The sequence below is a fragment of the Anabrus simplex genome, chromosome 1 (genome assembly GCF_040414725.1).
Source record: "Anabrus simplex isolate iqAnaSimp1 chromosome 1, ASM4041472v1, whole genome shotgun sequence".
NCBI classification, from domain to species: domain Eukaryota; kingdom Metazoa; phylum Arthropoda; class Insecta; order Orthoptera; family Tettigoniidae; genus Anabrus; species Anabrus simplex.
In genome coordinates this window covers 1,636,622,072-1,636,634,354 of record NC_090265.1, presented here as the reverse complement: position 1 = coordinate 1,636,634,354, position 12,283 = coordinate 1,636,622,072, and the positions used below count along the sequence as shown (strand labels likewise).

Genomic DNA, 12,283 nt, shown 5'->3' with positions numbered 1-12,283 from the left:
AACTGTGCTCTGCGTCATCAGACTGTCGATGAGAAAGGCTTCTTAACAATGAGCTTTTGAATTTGGACGTTATAATACAAGTAGAAATGGTACGTTCATTCGTCACCAGATGGTTCCCCGGACGAGGTACAGCGCTAGCGTTAGAAGCGGAAGCTGACAGAACCATCAGAATCAGTCTGAGAGTGTCACATAACATGTGTACGTAACATATGACATTGACAGGTGTATGACATAGACACAATTCTGGAATGAAACATCTGGCGATGAGGAACGTACGAATTTGGAAAACACCGAGACGAAATAACAATAGTGAAGGGACAGGCATGGGAACTACCTACGTAAATCCTTAATGGCTGGCAACCAGGTATTACTTAACTGATAGCCAGTGTCCCTGTTGAAATTGTTTAGGATTTCTACGTATTTCCACAGCTTCCCGTGTAATCCTGGACCTGTAGTGTCTAGTGTGGGTAAGAGCTCGAGTATCTTGGAACATGACATCATGACCCGACGATAGAGCGTGCTCAGCTATTGCTGAATTGTCTGGCTGGTTGAGACGAATATTACGTTCATGTTCCTTGATACGGGTACCAATGGACCGGCATGTTTGGCCGATGTATACCTGACCGCAAGTACAGAGAATTTCGTATACCCCAAAATGTAAAAGAGAGGTCAATTTGTCCTGGGTTTTACGCAGACTGTGAGCAATTTTAGTGGCGGTGTAAACCATGGTTTTTATATTGTGTTTGCGGAGGACCTTGGCAATTCGATCTGTGGCGTTGTGAATGTAAGGCAAGTAGGCAATTCCCTTCACTTATTCTTTCTGTGACCTTTCCTTGGTCGTTTCTTTGGGATGCAGGGCTCTATGAATCTGCAAATCGCTGTAACCATTACCGGTACTCTTGACTTTGAGCGAGTCCATCTCCACCTGGATATTTGATGACTCACAAATTCGTCTTGCCCTCTTGGCGAGTGTCCTGACTTGACTTGACTTATTGCCTGCATCTCCTAAGTGGAGCATAGGGCATCAACGAACTTCCGCCACCGGACTCTGTTCTGCGCCATCGTCCTGATCTCTGTCCAGGTCTTTCCTCCTTTCTCCATCCCTTCTGCTATTACACTCCTCCTCCACGTGTTTCTTGGTCTGCCTCTTCTCCTGCTACCTTGTGGGTTCCATTGCAGGGCTTGTCTTGCTATGTTGTCTTTATCTCGCCGTAATGTATGCCCGATCCACTTCCATTTCCTACAACGCATCTCAATATCAACGGGTGTTTGATGGTTTTTTTCCATAGTTCTTCATTGGAGATTACTTGTCGCCACCATATCCTCAGGATATTCCTCAAACTTCTGTTCACAAATGTTTGAAGTCTGCTAATCAGTTGTTTTAGTCTTCCATGTTTCACACCCATAGAGCAGTACTGACTTGACATTTGTATTGAAGATGCGTAGTTTGGTATAGGTGTTAAGTTCCTTAGATTTACAGATTGGTCTCAGCATTGCAAATGCTCCTTTAGCCTTATTTATTCTATTTCCTATATCCTCTATAGTTCCTCCCTCAGGGGTGACTATACTTCCCAGGTAGCAAAACTGGTTGACTTGTTCGACCTCTAGGTTTCCTAAAAATAATAGTGCCTTGTTTCGGTTATTATAACGCATCTCCTTGGTTTTCTTTCCATTTATCTTCAATCCCACCTCTGATGCTTCGCTTTTTAAATCATTCAGCTTTGCTTCCATATCCTTAAAACTGTTGGCTAACAAACACAAGTCATCCGCAAAGTCCAAGTCCTCCAACCTGCCTGTCAGTCCCCATTGAATTCCTCTTCGGCGATTCATTGCCTTCTTCATCATAAGATCCAGCACCATCAGAATAGTATTGGTGACAGCAAACATCCTTGCTTAACCCCTGTGTTTACTGGGATGGGCTCAGACAACATCCCCTGATGTAAAACTTGGCATGTGTAGTTCTCATACATTTCTTGGGTTATCTTTATAATTTTCTTTGGAATCCCAAATTCTTTCATGGCTTCCCACATCTTCTTCCTCACTACATTATCAAATGCCTTTTCAAAGTCTACAAATAGCAGATACAGTGACGACTGCAGCTCCGTGGATTGTTCTATAATTATGCACAGTGTGTTGATCTGATCTGTACAGGAGTAACCTTCTCTAAACCCTGCCTGTTCTTTCCTCAGCCTTGAGCTTTTTGATCCTTTCTAAAATTATTCGTGAGAGTACCTTACTTGGTATCGAAAGGAGGGTAATCCCTCTCCAGTTATCACATTCCAATAAATCTCCTTTCTTCGGAAGCTTAATCAACAATCCTTTCTTCCAATCTGTGGGGATCTTCTCTTCTTCCCAAATCTTCTTGAAAAGTGGGAACAGAATCTCGACTGAAGTACCCACGTCCACTTTCAAGGCCTCCGGTGTGATATTGTCCATACCTGTCGCTTTGCCATTCTTTAGTTGTTTAATGGCCCTTTGGATCTCTGTTATTGATGGCGGTTCTGTACTGATAGCAACATCTTCCTGCTCTTCTACGGTCATCACCTCTGTCTCTTCTTCCTCGATTGCTTCACGATTCAAGATCTCCAGAAAGTGTTCTCTCCATATTTCTAGCTGTTCTTTTTGTGTGGACAATAATCTCCCATCTTTGGCTTTCACTGGCTTGTCAGATCTAGAAAACCTTTCTGTTAGTGTCTTGGTAATGTGGTAGAGGGTCTTACTATCATTGTTTTGTGCTGCCGTCTCAGCTTGTGTTGCAAGATTATTGATAAATGCTCGTTTGTCACGTCGAAATCTCCTCTTCACTATTTTGTTAAGTTCATTAAAGTTAGTTCTAGCTTGTGCCTTCTCTTCTTGTGTTCTTGCGGTATTGAATCTTTTCTTACATTCCTTCCTTTGATTGTCTCAGAAGTAATCCATTCCTCTCTTCCTCTCTCCCTTTTGCCTAAGACCTTTTCACAGGTATTAATGTAGGTACTCTCTATGCTCTTTCAATTATGTTCAATATTCTGTCCTTCTTCCTCTCTTAGCTGTTGGAATCGGTTATTCAAATCTAGTGAAAAATTTTGTTGCACCTCCTTGTCCTTCAGTTTATCCCAGTTATACTTTATCCTCCTCTTCTGATGAATGTGCCTAGTACTTGCAATCTTAAGTCGGAGCGTAGCTACTACTAAGTGATGGTCACTTCCCACATCTGCCCCCCTCTTGTTCCTCACGTCCAAAAGGGAGGTTCGCCATGTCTTGCTGATAGTGAAATGGTCGATCTGATTCTCCGTTCTATGGTCAGGGGAAACCCACGTCACTTTATGGCAATTCTTATGGGGGAAGATAGTGCCTCCTATCACCAACCTGTGTTTACTACAAAATTCAATAAGCCTTTCACCATTCTCATTTCTATTACCTATACCATGTTTTCCCATTATATTTTCTATTCCTTGGTTATCACTGCCAACTTTCGCATTCAGGTCTCCCATCACGACCACTATATCCCTTTTCTTTGCCTTTAACAGGGTTCGATGTAGCTGACCATTAAATTGCTCTTTTTCTTCTTCTTCTCCTGCCTCTGTTGGTGCATAACACTGCACCACTGTAATTGGTCTTACTCTTGTTGCAAATCGAGCTACTAGAATCCTTTCTGAGACTGGGTACCATTCTATCAAACTCTTCCTTGTCTTTTGAGTGATCAATAATCCAACACCCTCTCTATGTTCTTCTTCTCTTCCTGAGTACAGCAGCGTCCCCTTCCTGGGTCTTTATCTCACCAAACCCAGTCCATCTCATCTCACTCAAGCCTAATATGTCCAACCTGTATCGCTTCATCTCCCTAGATACTTCAGCCAATCTTCCTGCCTGCCACATTGTCTGTACATTCCACATTCCAATTCTCGTGTCCGATTTCATGCTAAAAGTCAAATCCATTTTATCCATCCGGCTTCTATTCGTTGATGTTTCTGTAATAGGTTAATCTCGGGTGTGTAGGTTATTGGCCTTCAGCACCCAAAGCCTGGTGAAGGGGCTGCCTTCTAAGTAGCCAGGCCATCTGATTTTCTGTTGGGGTTTCTTCCCTTAGCCTTTGAAGTTACCACTTCTGACCATAAGGCAGCAGTTCCTATTCTATTTTCCCCGCATAGGAGGGTTGCCTCGTCCGTCAGTTCCACCGTTCCGAAGTCCGTCTTCTCCGCCTTCACTGCCGTTGAGATTTTCACCGTAACCCTGGCAAGGGACCCTTACATGGACTACCAGCCGGGTCAGCTGGACCAAGGTTTTTTAAAGAGGTGTTGCTCCTCTATCACTCGCCCTTTGTCCTGACTTGTGACAGGTAGAGCCTGGCTTCCCGAACATTGGGAACAGGTTGGTGGGTTTCGAGTGTCCTGAGAATGCCTTGTTTTCGTGCTGGATGGTGGTGAGACTCTGCATGAAGATAGGGATTTGTGTGAGTAGTCTTACGATAGACGGTATGTCCTAAGGAGCCGTCCGGTTTCTTTCATACTAGAACACCCAAGAAAGGAAGGCATCCGTCCGACTCCATTTCCACAGTGAATTTAATTGAAGCATGTTGCTGATTTAGGTGGTTTAGAAATAGATGAAGTTTCTCAGGATCTTCTGTCCAGATCACAAAAGCATCATCAACATACCTCCACCTTATCATAGAATTGACGGGCGCCGAAGCAATATCCTCCTTCTCAAAATGCTCCATAAAGAAATTAGCCATTACGAGCGAAAGTGGACTTCCCATAGCCACTCCGTCCGTCTGTTCGTAAAAATTCCCACCCCACAAGAAATAGCTGGAAGTCATGCAGTGGTAAAATAGCTTAGTAATTCCCTCAGGGAACAGGTGTTCAATGAGAGACATGACCGATTCAATCAGCACTTTATTGAACAATGATTCCGCATCGAAACTCACCGAAAGTGCATTAGGTTAAAGGGTTATGGTTGACAGATTGTTGACGAAATACCGAGAGTCCCTGACGTGTGATTCAGTACGTCCTATGTGTGGCTGAAGCAATTTGCTTAGGTATTTAGCCAGAGCATACGTAGGAGAACCTATCGCACTAACAATAGGTCTGAGGGGAACATCTTTTTTATGGATCTTAGGCAGTCCATACAATCTAGGTGGCACTGCACCCCCCGGGGACAGGTGTTTAGCCTCCTCTTTTGGAACTGAAGAGTGCTTTATGAGCTTCACGGTAGCGTTGGGCATACGAGTGGTGGGGTCACGTTAGCTCAGAGTCTGTAAACAGGCTCTGACAATATAGCCGAGATTTTATTCTTATACTCGTCAGTGTCCATAACCAACTTCGCATTACCCTTATCAGCTTAGAGTATGGTCAGCTCAGAATCATCTCTAAGTTCCTTCAGAGCTCTCCTCTCGCCTCTTGTTAAATTGGGCGCGGGAAAAATAGCGGACCTTATGAGTCTCACACATTTCTGTCTTAACTCCTCAGCTTCATCCGTAGGCAGTTAGTGGATGGCTGCCTCAACGGAAGTAATTAACACCTCAGTGGAAATTTTAGAGGAAGCGACAGTGAAATTAAGATCCCTAGCTAGAACCGCCGTTTGGTTCCCTTTCAAGTATTCCTTTGAAAGATTGACGACAGTTTTACTAGCATCCGGGTTCGTGCGAGAGACCGCCTGTTTCTGAGCTAGTCTGAGGAACTTAGATTTCTTTCTGAATGATACGTGGTTGTATTTTAGTTCAGCCTGTATAGCAGTAATGCGATCGAAAGTCAACCACAATTCCTGCGAGAGAGTGTTGCTTAACAGCAGGTGTAAACGAAAATCTCTCGGGAGGCTGACTGGTATTTGTCGAGAAGATTGTGTTTGTTAAGGTAATTTATTATCTGGTTGTGAACGACCTTTTCTAATGTTTTACTAAGACAAGGGAATATGCAAATTGGTCGAAAGTCTTCGGGTTTTGTTGGATTATCGATGTCTCTTATCGGTCGTATTATGGCACTTTTCCATCTACTGGAAAAGATTCCTATCATGAGTGACGTATTTATTATTTGCATAATTGTGAAAGAACAATTTCAGAGAGCCTTTTAATTAATGTCAAATATATTACGTCACATCCGGTAGCCTCTGACTTTATTTCATGTTAACCTCTGACTTTATTTCATGAATTGATTTTCTGGCGTCATTAAGAGTGACATGTGACTTCTCCACGGTCTTTTACCACACGGGAATCTTTAACCTGGTGCCTCAATGCTCACGGCGATTTTGCCTGATTGACATCCCGATTCAGGTCTGTACAGCCAGCAGCGGCGTTGGGGAATTTTACAGACAGCAAAAAGTACTCTGGTTTGGGGAGATATACCGGCCGGGCGGAGAGGGGGTGTATATTCATCAAAAATGGAAAAAATGCTACAGAATTGTAAGTTTTTAAAGCTCTCTGACCAAATTTCGACAGTCGACAGAGAGGTAAATGCTGAGAATAATAGTTTGATGAGATTATGATTCAATACTATACAATAAAATTTTCACCAAAGGAACAATATTACATTAAATAGAAGTGCGGCGTGATTACAAAATTAAAAATAAGTTAGTATTTGACTACACACAAAGAAACTAACAGACTGTCAGACGAATGTCCATGACCTTGGCAAAAAAGAAATATACCCCTGCTACTCTTTCTCACAGCACATGCAAAGTCTCCACTTTTAAAATAATTACTATAATTCCTAGTTTCAGCCGATTAAAATGTAATAAAAATATAACGTTTCCTGCACAAAGTGCGGGCGGGGGCGACTGTCTCCCCTCGCATGCCCTGATTGCCGCTACTGTGTACGGCCGTCGAAATGAAACTTTTTGATTGCCCCTTATAATTGGAATGTTAAATTCAGAAAATAATATTATATTAAAAGTAATAATGTTGCTAACATCACCTCAGTAGCTGTTGATACTCTAAAAAATTGCTGCACGTTGTTATGGAAGCCATATCTTTATTAGTCTACTGAAGTTTATAACAGTTTTGGATATCTTTAATGGTTTAGAGTGAACATTTTAACCGACCGACCGACCGACCGACCGACCGACCGACCGACCGACCGACCGACCGACCGACCGACCGACCGACCGACCGACCGACCGACCGACCGACCGACCGACCGACCGACCGACCGACCGACCGACCAACCAACCAACCAACCAACCAACCAACCAACCAACCAACCAACCAACCAACCAACCAACCAACCAACCGACCGACCAACCAACTAACTAACTAACTAACTAACTAACTAACTAACTAACTAACTAACTAACTAACTAACTAACTAACTAACTAACTAACTAACTAACCAACCAACCAACCAACCAACCAACCAACCAACCAACCAACCAACCAACCAACCAACCAACCAACCAACCAACCAACCAACCAACCAACCAACTAACTAACTAACTAACTAACTAACTAACTAACTAACTAACTAACTAACTAACTAACTTTTTTTATAATTTACAGTATGTCACCCCGACACAGTTAGGTCTTATGGCGTCAATGGGATAGGAAAGTAGTAGGAGTAAGAAGAAAGCATCCGTGGCCTTAATATTAAGAGTGCAGGGTGACGGGTGCAGTACAGTAATTTATATATATGAAAATCGGTATATATTTTACAAAGTAATATTCTAAGCCATGAACTCACCCTGTCACCGAAGTTCTCGAACACGACTCTGGCATAGTCCTCAAAGTAATCAGCTATGATAGGGTTGACCCAACCCCCAAGTTCCTGTAGCCACTGGGGAAGATCCCAGTGATATATTGTTATCTGGAAGCAAGGTGATGCATATAAACAGTATTTAAATATAATCGAAATAACTATCAACTACTACTACTATAGTGGTAATATTAAAATAAATTTTCTAACAGCCAACGCACGAGGGAGGACCTACTATGGTGCCGTTGCGTGGTGTTGCCACATTTTTACATTAATTTCTCTTTTTCGCTCTTCATACATTTAGGTGATAAAATCATCCTTATACTGTTGTAAACTGATTGCAAGGATTATTGTAAAGCTGCAGATACCCTTACTGGAAAGTTAAAGATTTGTCAAGTTTCATGGATTAAAATCATAAAACCAAAATCGTTGAGTTGCTTGTAAGGAAGTCATGTAATAAAATTTCTACCTGGATCCTCGGACACTCCCGGCACTGAAAGCCATACGCCATTTCATTTTTCTACCTGGATCACTCGCAACATTGCAAAAACTAGAAGTCGGTGGCAAGATCTAGCAACTAAGGGAAAGCAGCTATTTGAGTACATAAACGTCATGACAAGTGAAAAGAAAAGCGACTTGAGAAAACGGTCCCTTATTTGCCCGAAGAACTTAAACAATGTAATTACACAATCACACTGTGAAGGTTTAAAGTTTTGTGTGTACTAGAATTGTGGCTGAATCAAAATTACTGATACTGTATAATAAGTTTATAACGAAAGTTGAAATTTTGATCAATTACAGGAACACGATAAAAAGATCCATTCTTAATTTTTACTTTTCGTTCATATGTTTTGTACTGAAGTACTTTTTACTTTGCAGATATACTTGCTTAATATACTTATTTATATCTACTTTTTTGTAAAACTTGTGTGCTAATTTGTTTTAAGACGTTACCATGTAATAAAACTTGTTTCTCTGCTTTTCAATGATTTAACATTTTGGCACGTACATCCCTTTTAAAATATATTATTCAATCGCGGACGAAAAATTCGTGGACATACAGTATAGAAAAGAGGATGGAAAATTAGAGTGAAAGATGAGTTAAAGAGGACGAAAACATTGTGGGCGAAACGTCTGGGTATTTTTTCACTGCATTATCTTTTGGCTTTTAAACAAATCAAACAAATATGCTCAAAGGGTCCTTCAGTTATTTCACAAATCTTGTAATACTGTGACTCATAGCTAAAGGTAACTCAGTTTCTACTCCATAGCTCACCATTGGTTGTATCCCGTTATCCAACAGCTCGTTAATCAGGTTGTTGTAGTAGTCTATCCCTGCTTGGTTGATGTTGTTAGCTTCTCCTGTTGGCAGAATACGAGGCCACGAGATCGAGAACCGGTAGAAGTCCACCTGAAAAATGGAATACCATTGCTTCATTGTAAAATTTGTATCACCATTGACAGGATTATCATTGGAAGTAAGTCTGAAAAAGTGAGGAGCAGTGTTTGAATTGCTATAGGATCGCAGGGTAGGGAGATGGGGAGTCGATATCAGTAAAACAAGCTGGAAGTTTTACGGGAGTTTTATGTGGAATCCGAAACACAAGGACGTGACAATTCTTTTAAAAATTGCCACATACACTAGCCAGTGAATATGTCACTCGGGTATAGACGATGGTAACTATCTTGTCAACATATGGGTAAAATCCGAACGAATGCTTTGTCCTTTGACGGGGTCAATTTCCTTAGGTTCGTGTACCGTTTCAAACTCTTAAATTCTGGTGGTGATCTAAGACATCATGATCGCAGAAAAGGAGCATGATCCACCAATGTCAAACCCAAGAATAGGGTGATCAACTGGCGCAACATGTACTGTGACTCAGTAAAATGAAAGCACGTTTTTCATGGCAATAGCGCCACAAGAAATGGATACAATTCAATCCACTGACGAGAACTTGCTCCAAGTGGCTAAGTGAGCGAGGCCTCTGATCACGGACCCACTAGTCAGAAATGAATTTGCAATCTGTTTCTGGTAATGGTCAAATTATCTAAGAGGCGAACGCAAGCATTTTAGTGCAACCTCGATGAAGTGGTGAACACCGACAGATGTTACCAGAGAACGCAGATTGTAGGACTATTTCAGGTTAACCACAGCGTCATCCATGTTGATCGGCACGCAGCCTACTCCTCTCCAATAACACTCAGCATGGACATGAACGTATGGACACTGTGGAGAGGTTTGTAATTGAATCCAATCTTTTGGTGCAAGCTGGTGATTAGAAATTGTATACCACCACCTCTCATACCCTGCCTTCCAACGTTCTGATGGTGAATTTTTTTTCACCAAGGGAACTAGAACTGGCTAACCATGGTGTCAGACCATAGAGATTAACGACCATGGCCACCAGGGAGGAAAAGGACAAGAATTACTCAGTATTTCTGTCCCTTGAGTCAGTAACTGAAGACAATCGAAATAAGTACTCATTTGCTACCTATAGGAACTCTGTTGTGTTATGATGGTATGTGGGACAGCACAGGATGAACAGCAGTGCCTAGCTAATTTTAAAGTTACGAGTGGAAATACTTGTATACGGTTCTGTTCTTGAATCTCGATCGTCCAAGTTACGTGCTTCATTACATTTTCAAACTTATACAATTTTCGTGAACATACTCTCATTATAAGAGTGAGCCAGGATATCGATCTATAGATCAACAAGTGTGGAGTGTTTACACAAAGGTTGTTTCTGCTTCTATCACCATTATGATCCACAAATTGTCATCAGAGTCATTTAAGTTATAGTTATATTGAAGTAACTTAAACAGATGATAATAATCTAAAAAAAACCGGGCGAGTTGGCCGTGCGCGTAGAGGCGCGCGGCTGTGATCTTGCATCCGGGAGATAGTAGGTTCGAATCCCACTATCGGCAGCCCTGGAAATGGTTTTCCGTGGTTTCCCATTTTCACACCAGGCAAATGCTGGGGCTGTACCTTAATTAAGGCCACGGCCGCTTCCTTCCAACTTCTAGGCCTTTCCTATCCTATCGTCGCCATAAGACCTATCTGTGTCGGTGCGACGTAAAGCCCCTAGCAAAAAAAAAATCTAAAAATAAAAACTTGCCACTGGATTTTATCATTTTTATCAACAAAATTCTATAATTAAAGATTTGCAGCTAAACGATGTATACAGTTTTAAAGTTGAGAGATTCCTTAATAAAAATATGAATATGATGCAACATGCAAGATGCAAGATGGTTTGAAGATGTTGCAGTGCTTTGAACTTAAGTTATTTCTTTTATATTCAGAAATTTAGACCATGAAATAACTTACAAAATAATAGACTAAACGGCCATTTCAATTACTGCGAATTCCTCTTTGTTTTATATATTATAGAATAGAATAGAATAGAATAGAATAGAATAGAATAGAATAGAATAGAATAGAATAGAATAGAATAGAATAGATTTATTTATTATCAACAGGTTATTTTTCCCAATTAAAGATGATTCAATAAAACATAATACGCAACAAATACACCGTAAATAAATAACACTAATTTCCTAAAACAATAACCAAGTTCAAACTAAATCTAGAGACCTTTATATATGCATATTTACAACACCTTAAATACATGAAATAAGTAATTAAAACTAAATCTCCTTAAATAATTGACATTATTAAACTACATCAAGTAACATTTACATAATTACATATCTTACAGATAGGGCCTTACATTCATGAGGTCATTAGGGCACGTCTGATTTTAGACGGGGGTGAGTGAGAAAGGTCCACTGATTCACCCACCTCATTCAGCAAACCAGCACGGGTGTCCTTAGCCCTCATATTAAATATCTCCGTATATACACTGACTGACAGAGCAAATGCAACACCAAGAAGGAGTGGTTCGAAAGGGATGAAAGTTGGGGAAAAAACAGAGACGGCACGGACGAATAATTGATGTTTACTTCAAAGCGATATGCAGGTTACACAATGCGCACGGCATCGACTCAGTAGAATGTAGGACCACCGCGAGCGGCGATGCACGCAGAAACACGTCGAGGTAAAGAGTCAATAAGAGTGCGGATGGTGTCCTGAGGGATGGTTCTCCATTCTCTGTCAACCATTTGCCACAGTTGGTCGTCCGTACGAGGCTGGGGCAGAGTTTGCAAACGGCGTCCAATGAGATCCCACACGTGTTCGATTGGTGAGAGATCCGGAGAGTACGCTGGCCACGGAAGCATCTGTACACCTCGTAGAGCCTGTTGGGAGATGCGAGCAGTGTGCGGGCGGGCATTATCCTGCTGAAACAGAGCATTGGGCAGCCCCTGAAAGTACGGGAGTGCCACCGGCCGCAGCACATGCTGCACGTAGCGGTGGGCATTTAACATGCCTTGAATACGCACTAGAGGTGACGTGGAATCATACGCAATAGCGCCCCAAACCATGATGCCGCGTTGTCTAGCGGTAGGGCGCTCCACAGTTACTGCCGGATTTGACCTTTCTCCACGCCGACGCCACACTCGTCTGCGGTGACTATCACTGACAGAACAGAAGCGTGACTCATCGGAGAACACGACGTTCCGCCATTCCCTCATCCAAGTGGCTCTAGCCCGGCACCATGCCAGGC

At 41.9% G+C, this 12,283-nt stretch overlaps 1 protein-coding gene across 2 annotated transcripts in view; it reads right to left on the bottom strand.

The window, feature by feature from the left end:
* The window catches only part of LOC136858637 (myrosinase 1), a 145,291-nt gene that overhangs the window by 46,329 nt on the left and 86,679 nt on the right, over positions 1-12,283 (bottom strand). For both annotated transcript variants that reach the window (XM_068225643.1, XM_067138340.2), the window contains exons 4-5: positions 8,935-9,069; positions 7,647-7,769 (exon numbers count right to left, since the gene is read on the bottom strand). In XM_068225643.1, the coding sequence (XP_068081744.1) occupies positions 7,647-7,769; positions 8,935-9,069 (258 nt within the window). The remainder of the gene's footprint in view (positions 1-7,646; positions 7,770-8,934; positions 9,070-12,283) is intronic.